Source organism: Chiloscyllium punctatum, chromosome 3, assembly GCF_047496795.1.
Source record: "Chiloscyllium punctatum isolate Juve2018m chromosome 3, sChiPun1.3, whole genome shotgun sequence".
NCBI classification, from domain to species: Eukaryota; Metazoa; Chordata; class Chondrichthyes; order Orectolobiformes; family Hemiscylliidae; genus Chiloscyllium; species Chiloscyllium punctatum.
In genome coordinates, this window is record NC_092741.1 from 117,411,088 (window position 1) to 117,427,898 (window position 16,811).

Sequence of the window (16,811 nt, forward strand, 5' to 3'; positions counted from 1 at the left end):
TAAATTGAGAGCAAGAAGTGATATAGTCTGAAAGTGTAGAATCTGTGTGTGTAAAGTTAAGGAACCACAAAGGGAAAAATGACCTTGATGGGAGTTATGTCCAGACCTTCCAGCAGGAGTTAGGATGTGGGAAAGAAAATAAATAAGGAGTTAGAAAAGGCATGTAATAAAAGCACTATTACAATAACGTGGGGGACTCTGATCCCAAAAAAGAATTTTGTGGAACGTCTGAGATGGTGTTTTGGAGCAGCTTGTGCTAGGGAGCTTAAGGTGAAAGAAGCCACAGGGGGCAGTGACCATAAATGATTTAACTCACCCTGCAGTTTGAGGGGCAGAAGCTTGAATCAGATGTAATAGTAGTACAATTGAGTAAAGTTAACTACAAAGACATGAGGGAGATTTGGTTGGATGGGGAGCCTAGCAGGAAAGATGGTAAACCAGCAGTGGCAAGAGTTTCTGGGGAGAGTTTGGGAGGCAAAGCAAAAATTCATCCTAAGGAAGAAACAACATACCAAGGGGAGGATAAGGCAACCATGACTGTCAAGGGAACTCAGGGAAAAGAAAACGCGTGCAATGTGTGAAGATTATGAGAAGTCTCTAAAGACCAGCAAAGGACAACTAGAAAAGCAGTAAGGGAGAGAAGAAACAACAAGGGTAAGCTAGGTAGTAATATAAAAGATGATTGCATGAGTTTTTTAGATATTTAAAAGGCAAGAGGAGCAACAGTAGACACTGGACTACTGGCAAATGAAGCTGGAGAAGTAGTAACGGGATAAAAGGAAATGGCAGAGGAACTTGACACCAGTGGCATATCAGAACTTCAAGGAAGTCAGGGACAGAGGTGAATGTAGTGGCTGTTGAGGAGAAGGTGCTGGGGAAGCTGAATGGTCTGAAGGTAGATAAATCACTCAGAACAGATGGACTATACTCTAGCATTCTGAAGGAGATAGCTGAGAAGATTGTAGAGGTAGTGATGGTGATCTTTGAGGAATCACTGGCTTCAAGATGGGTCCCAGAGGACTAGAAGATGCCAAATGTAACACCACTGAACAAAGAGGGAGAGAGGCAGAAGAAAGGAAATTATAGACTGGTGAAACTTGACCTCAGTTGTTCTAAGATTTTAGAGAATCCATTATTACGTTATGCACGTTAAAATAGGGCTGGGTTAGCACTGCTTTATCATGGGGGGGGGGGGGGGGGGATCATGCCTGACAAATTTTAGAATTCTTTAAGATGGTATCAAGTATGTTAGATAAAGGAGAGCCAGTGGATTATAGTTGGATTTTGTTATGGTGCTGCACAGGAGGCTGCTAAATAAGATAAGAGCCCATGGTGTTTGGAGCAAGATACTGGCATGGATACAGGATTGGCTGACTGGCAGAAGGCAGTGTGAGGATAAAGCTGTCTTTTTCAGGATGGTAGCTGGTGACTAGTGGGGTTCTACAGGAGTCAGTATTGGGACCACAACTAACCATACTTATACATTCAAAGTTTGGGAGAAGATTTGTAGTTCGGGTGCTCGTTGTTGTGGTTCTGTTCGCCGAGCTGGGAATTTGTGTCGCAGACGTTTTGTCCCCTGTCTAGGTGACATCCTCAGTGCTTGGGAGCCTCCTGTGAAGCACTTCTGTGTTGTTTCCTCTGGCATTTATAGTGGTTTGTACCTGCCGCTTCCGGTTGTCAGTTCCAGCTGTCCGCTACAGTGGCTGGTATATTGGGTCCAGGTCGATGTGCTTATTGATTGAATCTGTGGATGAGTGCCATGCCTCTAGGAATTCCCTGGCTGTTCTCTGTTTGGCTTGTCCTATAATAGTAGTGTTGTCCCAGTTGAACTCATGTTGCTTGTCATCTGTATGTGTGGCTACTAAGGATAGCTGGTCGTGTTGTTTCATGGCTAGTTGCTGTTCATGGATGCGGACCGTTAGCTGTCTTCCTGTTTGTCCTATGTAGTGTTTGGTGCAGTCCTTGCATGGGATTTTGTACACTACATTGGTTTTGCTCATGCTGGGTATCGGGTCCTTCGTCCTGGTGAGTTGTCAGAGAGTGGCTGTTGGTTTGTGTGCTGTTATGAGTCCTAGTGGTCAAAGTAGTCTGGCTGTCAGTTCAGAAATGTTTTTGATGTATGGTAGTGTGGCTAGTCCTTTGGGTTGCGGCATGTCCTCATTCCGTTGTCTTTCCTTAGGCATCTGTTGGTGAAATTGCGCGGGTATCTGTTTTTGGTGAATACATTGTATAGGTGTTGCTCTTCCTCTTTTTGCAGTTCTGGTGTACTGCAGCGTATTGTGGCCCTTTTGAACAGTGTCTTGATGCAACTACTTTTGTGTGTGTTGGGGTGGTTGCTTTCGTAGTTTAGAACTTGGTCTGTGTGTGTGGCTTTCCTGTATACCTTTGTGGTGAATTCTCCGTTTGGTGTTCACTGTACCATCACATCTAGGAATGGGAGTTGGTTGTCCTTTTCTTCCTCTCTAGTGAATCGGATTCCTGTGAGTGTGGTGTTGATGATCCGGTGTGTGTTCTCTATTTCTGTGTTTTTAATGATTACAAAGGTGTCATCAACATATCTGACCCAGAGTTTTGGTTGAATTTGCGGTAAGACTGTTTGTTCTAAAATTTGCATTACCGCTTCTACTATGAGTCCATAGATGGGTGAGCCCATGGATGTGCCATTGATTTGTTCATATATTTGGTTGTTGAATGTGAAGTGTGTTGTGAGGCACAGGTCCAGTAGTTTGAATATGCAGTCTTTGTTGATAGGTTCCCCGTCTTGTTGTCTGTTATGTCTGTCCAGCAGGGGTTGGCTATTGTTTCTCTGGCTAGGGTTTTGTCAATAGAGGTGAACAGTGCCGCCATTACATCGAATGAGACCATAGTTTCTTCCTTGTTTATGTGTATATTTCTGATGATGTCCAAGAATTCCTGTGTTGACTGTATGGAGTGTCTGGATCTGCTGATCAGGTGTTTCAGTTTCTGCTGTAGTTCTTTAGTCAGTTTGTGTGATGGTGTCCCTGGTAGTGATACTATGGGTCTGAGTGGGATGTCTGGTTTGTGCACTTTAGGTAGTCCATAGAATCTGGGGGTGTTGTTGCTTTCAGGTTTCATTCTCTGTAGATCAAACCTGGTTATCTGTCCGTTTTTTTGTAGGTTCCTCAGTGTGTTGTTTATCCTATTGGTGAGCTGTGGGGTGGGGTCAAACTCCCTCTTTTGGTAGGTGTTGGTATCTGCAAGTAGTTGTTGTGCTTTTTGGATGTACTTTGCTTTGTCCTGGATGACCGTCATTCTGCCTTTGTCTGCTGGTAGTATGATTATGTTCTTATCGTTTCTTAGTGTTTTTAGTGCTTCCCTCTCCTTGGTGTTGAGGTTGTGTGTTTGCCTTTTCCTTATTATCAGGGGTACGATACTTTGTCTCACTGTTTGTTATGTCTCTTCTGTCAGTCCATTGTTTCTGAGTGTGCATTCTAGTGCTGCTAGGAAGTCTGCTGTCTTGGCATCCCTGTGGTTGTAGTTGAGTCCCTTGGCCAGTATTGTTCTTTCCGTGTCTGTGAGCTGTCTGTGGGAGAGGTTTCTAATCCAGAGTGTGTTGTGGTGTCCTCTCTGTTGTGTGTTATTTTGGCCATTTTTTCTTTTAGTGCCGTTTTTTTGCGGTGTGTGGTCCTGTTCTGTACTATGGTGATGGCCTGTTCTATGGTCCGGGTCCATTCCTGATTGGTGGTTTTTTAAATTAACGATTTTTGGCGCATAATTTCTTGTCTGTATTTGTGTAGTCTGTTGTGTGCGTCTGCAATCATTATCTGGATCATCCTGAATCCATTCTGTCTGGCTGTGTCCCTGGCTTGTGGGTTGTTGACTGGTGGTCTGTATCTGACACATGGTGGAAGGATTCGATTCTTTCAGCATTCGTGCAGGAACTGGAGTTGATCGTATGTGGCGCTTAGGCGGTTGGCACAGGATTCCCATTTCCTAGCTTGTCTTAGCGTCTGTCGCCCGTAGGTGTTCAAAGTTTGGGAGAAGATTTGTAGCTCGGGTGCTCGTTGTTGTGGTTCTGTTCGCTGAGCTGGGAATTTGTCCCTTGTCTAGATGACATCCTCAGCGCTTGGGAGCCTCCTGTGAAGCGCTTCTGTGATGTTTCCTCCGGCATTTAGTGATTGTACCTGCCGGTTCAGGTGGTCAGTTCCAGCTGTCCGTTGCAGCTTTCATAAGCAACTACCCCAACACACACAAAAGAAGTTGCATCAAGACACTGTTCAAAAGGGCCACAATACACTGCAGTACACCAGAACTGCAAAAACAGGAAGAACACCTATACAACGTATTCGCCAAAAACGGATAACCCCGCAATTTCATCAACAGATGCCTAAGGAAAGACAACGGAATGAGGACATGCCACAACCCAAAGGACTAGCCACACTACCATACATCAAAAACATTTCTGAACTGACAGCCAGACTACTGCAACCACTAGGACTCATAACAGCACACAAACCAACAGCCACGCTCAGACAACAACTCACCAGAATGAAGGACCCGATACCCAACATGAGCAAAACCAATGTAGTATACAAAATCCCATGCAAGGACTGCACAAAACACTACATAGGACAAACAGGAAGACAGCTAACGGTCCGCATCCATAAACAGCAACTAGCCACGAAACGACATGACCAGCTATCCTTAGTAGCCACACATGCAGATGACAAGCAACATGAGTTCGACTGGGACAACACTACTATTATAGGACAAGCCAAACAGAGAACAGCCAGGGAATTCCTAGAGGCATGGCACTCATCCACAGATTCAATATACCAACCACTGCAACGGACAGCTGGAACTGACAACCGGAAGCGGCAGAGACAAATCACTAAATGCCGGAGGAAAGATCACAGAAGCGCTTCACAGGAGGCTCCCAAGCACTGAGGATGTCACCTAGACAGGGGACAAAACGTCTCCAACACAAATTCCCAGCTCGGCAAACAAAACCACAACATGCTATACATTAACAATTGGGTTGAAGGAATTGAGAGCATTGTTGCTACATTTGCAGATGATACACAGATAGGTGGAGAACAGATGGTTTTGAGGAAGTGGGGAGGCTGCATAAGGACTTGGAAAGGCCAGGAGAATAGGGAAGGAAGTGGCAGTTGGAATAGGTCGTGAGAATGTTTGAGGTCATGCACTTTTGATGGGAAGAATAGAGATACAGACTATTTTCTAAATGAGGAAAGGCTTCAGAAATCTGAAGCACAAAGGGACTTGGGAGTCTTAGTTCAAGTTTCTAAGGTTAACATGCAGGTTCAGTTGGCAGTTAGGAAGGCAAATGCAATGTTTGGATTCATTTCAAGAGGACTGGAATACAAGAGCAGAGATGTGCTGTGGAAGCTGCATAAAGCTCTAGTTAGACTGTATTTGGAATATTGTGAGCAGTTTTGGGCCCTTTATCTAAGTTTGATAAGCTGGTGTTCAGAAAAAGTTTACAAGAATGATTCCAGGAATGAAGGACTTGACAAGGGATTGAGGATTCAGGGTCTGTACTTTACTTACAAAGTTGAGGGGGAATCTCAGGTGAAACTTACTGAAAACAGAGCGCTGGATAGATTAGACTTGAAGATGTTTCAACAAGTAGGAGAGACGAGAACTTGAAAGCACAGCCTCAGAGTAAAGGGATGTCCCTTCAAAACAGAGATGAGGAGGAATTTCCTCAGCCAGGAGGTGGTGAATCTGTCAAACTCATTGCTGCAGAAGGCTGTAGAGGTCAAGTCATTGAGTGTATTTAAGACAGAGAGAGATAGGCTCTTGATTAATATGGGGAGCAAGGGTTGTGTGGAGAAGAAAGGAGAATGAAGTTGAGAAACAGATCAACCATGATCATATGGCAGAGCAGACTTGGTAGCCCAAATGGCTTAATTCTGTTCCTGGATCTAATATTAGAGGTCCTGAAGTGTTAGAATTCTATCAGCGTATACTCTCTGCTCAGCCAATGGCACAAAACTGGCTTGGCCAGATTTAGCATGTGGATAACAGCTAAATACCAAAGACCACTTGTAAAATGAACGGCTTCTACGTCATGATCTCTTGGACGTCCATACTTCTATTTAAAGAACACCAGCAAGCAAAATATGAAAATGGCAAACATCACCACTGGCAAGAGAAAGACAGTTCCTGATCATCATGGCCTGTGGAGTTAGATTATTTGCAAGGGCATTGGAAGAGATAAGCGAAAAGAAAAGGTCTTGTCAAGAAAACGGCTCAGAGAAATCAGAGGTCAGCAAATCATGCATCTTCAAAGTCCACTGTATTCCATGCCAGAGTAGGGCTCTAAGTCTCAACAAAGAGATGAGGCGATGGTAAACCGCCATTTTTTTTTGAGATAAAAGCTACAGTAGAATGTGAATTATACCAACGTTGGACTTTGTGGATAACGCATTGACCACATTTCAATAAGTTAAGCAGAACCTTATCCCCACCATCCCTAGATAGCACACCAACGAATTAAAATGGTTATTGGTTTGGAAGGTGTTGTCACAGAGCCTTGTGAATTTCTGCAGTGCATCTTGTAGAAAGTACGCACTATTGCTATGGAGTGTTGGTGGTAGAGGAAGGGCACATTTGTAGATGGGATTTACATGGTCTGTTTTGTTCTGGGTGATGTCAAGCTTCTTGGGTGTTGTTTGAACTACTCGTGCAGGCAATTGGAGAGTAACTTGTGCTAGACAGGTTTTGGAGAATCAGGTGGTCAATCAAGATTCCTAGCCTCTGATCTGCTTTGTAGCCAGTGTTGATATAGTTAGTCCTCTGATCAATGGTAATACCAAGAATGAGGTAGAGGGTCTTCAGTAATTGTAATGCCTTTAAACATTTAGAGGTAAGATTAATATTCTCTAATGGCGAACTTGGCCATTACCAAGCTTGTGGGCACAAACATTACTTGCCACTTGTCAGCCTAAACGTGGATTGTGTATGGAACTTGCTGCATTTGGACACGGACACTTCAGTATGACAGAGTTGTGAATGGCACTAAACATTCTACAGTCATCAGCAAATACCCTAACCCTGACCTTATGATCAATGAAAGTTCATCAATGAAGCAGCTGAAGTTGGTTGGGACCAGGACACTCTCCTGAGTAACGACTGCAAGGGTATCCTGGAGCTGAGATGACTGACCTCCAACAACCATAAACTTCCATTGTGCTGGCTAACCAGCAGAAAGTTTTCCCCAATTCTCATTGTCTTGAGTTCTGCTAGGGCTTCTTGATGCTACCCTCAGTCAAATTCAGCCTTATCAAGGCATACAAACAACGATCAAGAGTAGGCCACTCAACACTTCAAGTCTGCTCCTCCATTCAATAAGATCATAGCTAATCTGATTTTACCCTTAACACTATATATCCCAAATAATCTTTCAATCTCTTGGTAATAAAGAATCTAGATATCCCTGCCTTAAAAATATTTGAAGATTCTGCATCCAACACCTTTGAAGAAGGGGATTCCAAAGACACTCAACCCTCAAAATCAAATCGTCTCTGTCTTAAATGTGTGATGCCTGATTTTTAAAAGGCAGTTGCTAGATTCTCCACAAGTGGAAATGTCATTTCCACGTTCATCCATTCAAGTCCTCACAAGATTTTACATGTTTCAGTTAAGTTTACTAATGACTCAGCCAACTCAAGAGGACATAGGTCTAGCTTGTTTAACCTTTCCTCATAAGGTAACTCAATCCAGGTATTAATCTAGTGAACCTTCTCTTAACTGCTTCTAATGCATTTACATCCTTCCATTAGTACATTGCCCAATACTGTATATAGTACTCTTGAAACGGTCTCACCAATGTCCTATGTAACAGAAGCATAACCTCCCCACTCTTGCATTCAACTCTCCTCCAATAAACCATAATATTCTGTTAGCTTTCTTGATTACTTGATGAACTTGCACCCCCTACTTCTGCAATTCATGCGCTAGGACCCAGATGTCTCTGCATCTCAGAGCTTTGAAATGTCCCATTTAGATAACGTGTTCTTTTCATTCTTTCAGCCAAAATGCACAACTTCCCACTTTCCCACATTGTACTCCATTCAAATCTTTGTCCATTCCCTTAATGTATTATATCCCTTTGTTAGCTCCTTATGCCCTCCTCTAAATTCACTTTCCTACATTAGTATCAACAACAAATTTAGTAATCATACTGTTGGTTCCTTTATCTATATATTGAGATTAATGGAAGAGTTGAGGCCTCCGCACAGACAACTGTGGCACACCACTTGTGATATCTTGAAAGATCCATTTATTTCCTACTCTGTGCTTCCTGTTAGCCAGCCAATCTTCTATCCACTCTGTTATCCCCAACATCATGAACTTTTTTTTTACAATAATGTTGGATGTACCACCTATCAAACGCCTTCTGGAAATCTGAGTACAATACATTCACTGGTTTTCTTTTATTCACAGCAAAGTTACCTCTTCAAAGGACACCAAAAAATTAGTTAAACATTATTTCCCTTTGACAAAACTATGCTGGCTCCACATGATTAGCTTAAACCTATTGAAATGCCTTTGTTTTAATATCTACAATAATAGCTTTTAACATGTTCTCTATTACAGATGTTGGGTGATCACTCAATTCTGGAATTCAGCTCTTCTATGTTTGAACTCAAGCTGTAAAGAGGTAAGGAGCAGAGTTGCCCTTTTGGAACCCTAAATAAGCATAAGAAGTAGACTACTAGTAAGCAAGTGCTGCTCAATAGCACTGCTGATGCCATCTTCCATCGGTAAGGGTTGAACTTTTGTTTTGTGTACAGGACATACCCGGGCAATTTTGCACATCTCCTGACAGATGCCAATGTTGCAGCTGTACTGGAAGAGCTTGGCAAGTTCTGGAGTACAAGTTTTCAGCACTATGGTTAGAATGTTGTCAGGGTATGTTGCCTTTGCAGTCACCAGTGCCTTCAGCCACTTCTTGACATTGTGTGGAGTGAATCAATTAGTTTAATACAAGTTTGTGATGCTGGAGACCACTGGAGGAGGCAGAGATGGATCATTCCCCTGGCACTTCTGGCTAATGAATGCTGCAAATGCTTTAGTCTTGGTTTTTGCAAAGACCTGCTGGGCTCTCCAATTGTAGAGGATGCAGATATTTGTGCAGCCTCCTCCTCCAGGGAGTTGTTTAATTGTCCATCACTATTCATGACTGGATGTGGCAAGACTGCAGATTAATTGGTTATGGAATCATTTAGCTCTCCTAACTATCTTATACTGTTCCCTGGCAGCAAGTAGTCCAGTTTTTTAGCTTCATCAGGTTGACGTCTCATTTAATCGATATTCCTGCTGCTGTTCCTAGCATGCCCTTCTGCACTGTTCATTGAACTAGTATTGATTCCCTGGGTTGATGGTGATGGTAGAGTGGGGGGATATGCCAGGCCATGTGGTTATATATTGTATTGGAGTACAATTCTACTGATGGCCCACAGTGCATTGTACATGCCCAATTCTGAGTTGCTAGGTTTGTTTAAGTAGTATCCCATTTAGCATGGTGACAGTGCCACACAACACAATGAAAATGTATCCTCATTTGAAGATGAGACTTTATTTACAACAAGACTGTGCTTTGGTCACTCTTGCAGATACTGTCAGGACAGATGTATCTGTAGCCAGTGGATCAGTGAGGATGAGGTCAAGTATTTTATTTCCCCCTCTTGTTGGTTCCCTTAAACCTTGCTGTTAGACTGCATCTGCAGCAATGTCCTTTAGGATGCAACTAGCTCCATCAATAACAATACTGCCTAGTCACTCTTGGTAATGGGCACTGAAGACTTTTTTTTGTATCTCTTCATTGAAATAGATATACAAAGTGCTGACTGATCAGCCAGGAAGACACAAACGTAGAATTCAGCAGAAAGCTTCTTTGCTGGTGTTTGACATCATGTAGTGCATGGTTAATGCTGAGGACTCTCAGAGCAACTCTCTACCAACTGTATACCGCAGTACCTCAACCTCTCTGCCCTGCCAGTGGAACAGGGTATAACCTTGGGATGGCGAAGCCATTGTCTGGGACACTGTGTGCAAGGCATGATTTTGTGACTATGACTGTCAAGACTATTGTTTCATTGGTCTGCTTTTCCAATATTGGCACTAGTCTCCAGATGTTTCTAAGGAGGACATTTCAAGGTTGACTATTTTTATTATGGGTCCCTTTGTCAATGCTTGGTGGTCAGTTTGGTTTCAATTCTTTTCTTTAGAGTTTGTAGCAATTGATAAAACTGAGTGTCATTTCATGCTATTTACTTAAGGTTATTTACCATTTCAGAGAACAGTTAAGAGTCAGACCAGGTTAGAATGGCAGATTTCCATCCCTAAGGGAATTAATAAATTTTACAAATTATTTTTTGGAATTTAACAACATTGCTGTGGTAGGATTCAAACCTAGGTCCTCTGAACATTACCTAAGTCTCTGGGTTATTAGGAGAAAGTGAGGACTGCAGATGCTGGAGATCAGAGCTGAAAATGTGTTGCTGGAAAAGCGCAGCAGGTCAGGCAGCATCCAAGGAGCAGGAGAATCAACGTTTCGGGCATGAGCCCTTCTTCAGCCCTTCTCTGGGTTATTAGCCCAGCGTCAAAACCAATATAAGGCTATCAAGCCCCTAACCTTTAAACTAGATGATGATTCAGGGTAAAGAACAGACTTTTGATTGCTCTTGTAAAGTGTCAAAACAGACAATGTGAACCATAAAGTTCTAGACTTCTGAAATGTTAAAAACACCAATGGAACTCTACCCATAAAGATAACCATAAAATTGCAGCAACCTTGCCTTTGTGCAACCAGCAGTTATCTCCTTTGGGCCCTCACACCAACCCCCACTTGCCACAATGTAGCATTGCTTCCACTTGTTGCCTTTTAAACAAACATTTTCAAAAGAATTCATTTATCCAAATACTCTGCAATGATCTTCAAACTAGCTGCAGAATAATTAAATTAAATTTTCTGTTTTGTTCCTAAAAAGCATTTTGATAAAAAAAATACACAGACCACAGAGTGCACATAGCTCCAGCAATTTCAGCATTCTGAAGGTACAACCATCCAGAAATATAATTAATAAATGACTTAAAACACATTTTCAAAACAGTTTATTGGTAAAATTAAACTATTTCAAATTCATCAGCACCATCAATCCAACCGCTTCATCACTAAAGCTTGCAAACAGTCCCAAAACACATGTTGTGCTCTTCCAAAATCTGACAAAATACATACACAATGAGTGCCACACACCACCTTATCCTGCCTACTGACTGGTCAGCATGATGACTGTAACCATCACACACCTACACTTCAGCAGCACTGAGAAAGCACGTTTGCAACTTGCCCATTCCAGATCTTGACAAAGTTCACAAGCGTGATGAGCCCTCTCTCCCAACCAAGCCCATGTGACAGCATGCCATCACTTGACAAACTGCACGCAAGTACTGCCCTCCCCTCAACACACAAAATTGTGTACGAGTTCCCTGCCATGCATGTTGTCTGAAACAAATGAGCACATGTAGCAGTTATGACTGCCCCTGACTGCACACATGCAATGACACCCCAACTACCCCCACCCATTATAGAGTGTCCCCTAGCCTGCGTAATTACCTCCATACAGAGTGTGGCTCCCATACCATCTCCCATTCCACCACTGCCTGTTGACTGCACCATAACCCCACTCTGCAACTCACATCATGTCTGTCCCTCCTCCTTATCATATCCCCATGACTTGCTGAACGCCTTGACATTCCTGACGAAGGGCATATGCCCAAAACGTCGATTCTCCTGATGTTTGGATGCTGCCTGATCGGCTGTGCTTTTCCAGCACCACACTTTTCGACTCTGATCTCTAGCATTTGCAGTCCTCACTTTCACCTGGCACTTGTCATGTTGCCCCTGCCAATGCCATCAATACCCCAATGACACATCTTGTCTTCTACAGTTCCACACCTCTTCGACATTCACCTATGTTCCTTCCCCCCCATCCCCCATTGACATTCCTCTCCAATGCACTTCCCATTGACATCCCTGTTTGACGCCACCATCCTACTTGATGTACCCCCACGATCTCTCCCTCCCAATGTCCCTTGAGAACACCAAACCTACTACTTCCTGGCAACCCTACACTGAATCCCACCCTGATGTACTTCTCAGGTTTCGATGACATGTTAGAATACCTGGATTCCCCCCCCAACATGTTGCCCCCATGACCCTCCCTCTCCATTGCCCCCATACCCACCCTCATTGGCATATCCCTCAACACTGCATTACTCCTGTAATTTTCTCAGCCTTGCAGTGCAGCCTGTATCCCCATAACACCTCTCATTAATGTATTCCGTAGTACTCATCTACGTATTGCCCTCATGTTCCTCCTGCTTGCCCCCGTGTACCACTGCCCTTGTATCTCTACTCAATATGCCCCCCTTGACATACTTCTCAACCCAGAGTCCCCCAATCCCACCCCATACAATCCATCTGCTTCGTCACTAAAGCCTGCAAACACAGTCCCATAAGAAATGCTGTGTTCTTCCAAAATCTGACAAAATATATACCTAATGAGTACCACGACCACCAAACTCACCATTCTGTCCTGCCTATTGACTGGTCAGCTTGATGACTGTAACCATCACACACTTACACTTCAGCAGTACTAACAAAGCACGCTTGCAACTTCTTCCCATGATTACCCATGTCATTGATGTCATCCTAATGCTGCTTCCCCTCCTGTTGAGGTTCCTGCCGCCGCTGCCTCCCCACCCCCCTGAAAAATACGTCCCTTAATGTATTCCTTCTTGTGCTTTTTATTCATATTAAGATAATATTCTTTCCATTTCAATGAGGGAAACTAAAATTATCCAAAGTCACAGGAAAATCAGGCAATTTTTTTTCTTGCACAATAACAAATGCAATACATTCACATTAGAAATTATTTACAGAATGGCTCTCATAGTGACCAACACTCTTCTGGGTCAGAGTACTGAGTACAGGAGTTAGGAGAAAATGTTGTGGCTGTACAGGACATTGGTTAGGCCACTTTTGGAAAATTGCATGCAATTCTGGTCTCCCTCCTATAAGAAGGATGTTGTGAAACTTGAAAGGGTCAGAAAAGATTTACAAGGATGTTGCCAGGGTTGGAGGGCTTGAGCTATAGGGAGAGGCTGAATAAGCTGTGGCTATTTTCCCCAGATCATTGGAGGCTGAGGGGTCATCTTTATAAAATCATGAGGGGCATGCACAGGATAAATAGACAAGGTCTTTTCCCTGGAATGGGGGAGTCCAGAACTAAAAGGCATAGGTTTAGGGTGCGAGGGGGAAAAAGATATAAAAAGGGACCCAAGGGGCAATGTTTTCACACAAAGGGTGGTGTGTGTATGGAATCAGCTACTAGAGGAACTGGTGGAGGCTGATACAATTACATTTAAAAGGCATCTGGATGAGTACATGAATAAGAAGGGTTAAGAAGGATATGAGCCAAGTGCTGGCAATTGAGATTAGATTAGGTTAGGTATCTGGTTGGCATGGACAAGTTGGACTGAAAGATCTGTTTCTGTGCTGAACATCTCTATGACTCTATAACATATTCTTCAATTCACTGAGTCAATGGCACTTTGAGATGATCCATTATAACTCAAGATGATCCAGCATCCGTTGCAGAAAGTATAAAACAGTGATGAGCGGACAATATTTATCTTAGAAAGGTGGTCATAAATATGCCTACTTTTGTTTATATACATTCAACTTGATAAGTATTTGTGCATTTGGCCCTTTACCAAGATGCACCAAGAAAACATCAACTGAACAGTGTTATCTTTAACGTATTCCTCTTGTGTGCAATAAGTTTTGATCTTAAACAAAATTTGAAGAAAAGTAAGATCACTTGTCTCTGTAGTAACAAAGTATTGCGAAGTCTTACCCCATTCTGTTCCATTGCCTGAACTTCTCAACTCTCCTGCACCTTCATCTTCTGATGTTCCCAGAAAATCAAACTCTCGCAGTGCTTCCTCGGTATCCATATCGTCCACAGGATCAGAAGACACTCCTTTGTTAACAAACTGGTTAAAAAGATGACAATTTGAGCAATGAATCAGAATGGACGTTATACAGTATTACACAAAGAGCAACTAAGGTAAACCAAGCAAATAATTATGTATGCCTAGGCTTCCACAACCACTATAAAATCTACATAGTGGAAATAATTAACAAACATTGCCGTTGTCAGAAATATATTTTATCATTAGATCAATTTTTATATCAGCATTCACGACTTGCGGTAGCCATCATGAGCAGTATACTTTGATAATAAAACCATGTTCAGAGGTTAAACTTCAAATGACCATGTTTCTTAGTAGGCAGTGTATTGTGTATAACTGGGTTAGTTCAGTTGGCTGCTCAGTTGGTTTGCAACGCAGCATAATGCCAAAAGCATGGGTTTAATTCCCACATCAGCCAAGGTAACCATGAAAGACTCTCCTTCTCAAACTTTGCCCTTGCCTGAGGTGCAGTGACCCTTAAACCATCAACCCTTAAACTACCACCAGTTGTCACTCTCTAAGACAGGGTAGCCTATGGCCCAGTAGGACTATGGTGACTTTACCTTTACTATATGTATATTATACACTGAAATTGCTGTGGAGGGGTGTGAAATCACCATGTTCAATGATGCCATAATAATGTGCCGCTTATTAATATCAAAGCTCCTCTAGCTGTTCTGCTTCCTCCACTGTAATTCTTAATATTCACCACTGGAAAGTGCTACACCAAAGTGTTTCCTGTAAAACAACCAACATCATTGCAAAGATGAAGAAACCAAGTGTTTTTTTTGATTGGTATCAGCCCATCTCTCTCTATTCAATGATTCTGTATCTCCCTTCTAATTGCTTCTTCCTCTCACTCTGTTTGATCAGAAAAAAAGACTCTAAGGTCTCAAAATTAGTCAATATTCTCAGGAACAGTGAAGTCTTGCCTCAATTCTTTAAGAGCTTGGGTAGACCACACCTAGAGTACTGTTTTAATCTCCTTATCCCATAAATGATATTATTCAGCGACTAAGTGCAATGAAGGTTCACCAGGATGTTTCGGCATGGCAGGGCTGTCCTAAGAAGAGATTGGGGAAACCAAACCTGCATTCTCTTCGGTTTTGAAGAATGAGAGGTGATCTCATTGAAACCTACAAAAACTGAAAGGATTGGACGGGGTAAATGCAGGTAAGATTTTTAACCTGCTTGGGGAGTCTAGAACCAGGAGGCATTATTTATAAGGAAGGGGAATGCCATTTAGGTACAAATTAAGGAAAAATGATTTTACTCAGAGTTGCGAACCTTTGCAAGTCTCTTCGACAGAGGGTTGTGGGCATATAGTCTCAAAGTATGTTTAAGGCAGAGATTGATTGCACCACTGGTAATTAGGGATTGGGATATGGTGAGTAAACAGTATTAAAACGTCCAATCATATTGAGCAGTTAGGCGGCTGAATGGCATAATATTATTGTTATGTCTTGGCTGTTGGTAATTCAAATCAAAGAAAAACCTGCTGTGATCTTTCCTTGTGATGGCATCCACTGGCTGATTGTGGTATGGTTACTGCGAATCAACTGTCACTTATGATTAGATTCAATTGTATTTCTGGACTGGCATTGCAGACCACTATGAGAAGATGGGTCTGATAGCTGTCTGAAAATTTCTGGCGACACCGCTTTTGATGCCTCTCAAAAGCATATGTTGAGTGGTAGAATAAGGTCAAAGTAGTCTCGGAAATATAAATAACAGATCTCTTGTAATTTGCATGTTTTGCTGAAGGATAAAATAGGTCACAGGTCATCCACGCACCTTTGGCAGCATATGATTAAAAAAAGCATCTGGACAAAATAGCAATTTCTCCCCACAAGTGACAAGGATTTAAAAGTTGGTCATCCCCCTCTATATTGTTATATTATTTCCTTGATTAATAATGTCATCTGCACAGAAGTATAAAATCTTGATAATACGTGCAGAGGAGGCTGTCATTTTGACATTAACAAGTCCCATAGCTTCTTTATTAGTTATTTATGAAACATGATTCACATGCCCTGTTTCAACAACACCTATCCTCCTTTGTAACCTGACACTACTTCCACCTTCTGATACATTTAGGAGTGCTTGGGAAAACTTCCCCCAGCTGAATGACTAATTTAGTCATTGGTAGAAAGCTTCTAATTCATAGGTTTTGAATGTGTACCTCGCAAAATCAGCAACTGGACTTTGCTTGCAACTGTGCATGCCTGAACAGACTGTTAATAAGATCATCAAAAAAATGTTGCTGACAAACTGGTTTCCAAACTGATTTCATTCCTTTAGATTCTTCATCTCCAAGCTCCTGTTCTTTCTTCTCAAATTCTCATCTCCTTAAATCATAGCTTCACTCTCTTCCTTTCTAAGCTTTGAAGCACTAGCTTTCGGAGCTTGCTCCTTCATCAGGTGATTGTAACAACCACCTGATGAAGCACTGCACCGAAAGCTACTGCTTCCAAATAAGCTTGTTGGACTGGTGTGTGATTTTTAACTTTGTACACCCCAGTCCAACACCAACGTCTCCAAATCATTTCTAAACTTTAGCAGCCTGTACCCTAAGTACTTCCCTCCTCTGACTAGGATTGAGAAAAACACAGAAGCTAGAAGTAGGCCAACAGACCCTTAAAGACAACTCCACCATTCAACAAGATCATGGCTGATCTCAAACTGCTATATTCCTGCTTTCTTCCTATACCTCAATTCCTTTACAATCTGGAAATGTTTACAATCTTTTCCTTGCAGTGACTTGGCTTCCAAATTTTCTG

General features: G+C 42.3%; 1 protein-coding gene across 2 annotated transcripts in view; it reads right to left on the reverse strand.

Annotated features, from left to right (window-relative positions):
• The window catches only part of strn (striatin, calmodulin binding protein), a 145,512-nt gene that overhangs the window by 44,491 nt on the left and 84,210 nt on the right, over positions 1–16,811 (reverse strand). For both annotated transcript variants that reach the window (XM_072559133.1, XM_072559128.1), the window contains exon 7: positions 13,914–14,052. In XM_072559133.1, coding sequence (XP_072415234.1) covers positions 13,914–14,052 — 139 coding nt within the window. The remainder of the gene's footprint in view (positions 1–13,913; positions 14,053–16,811) is intronic.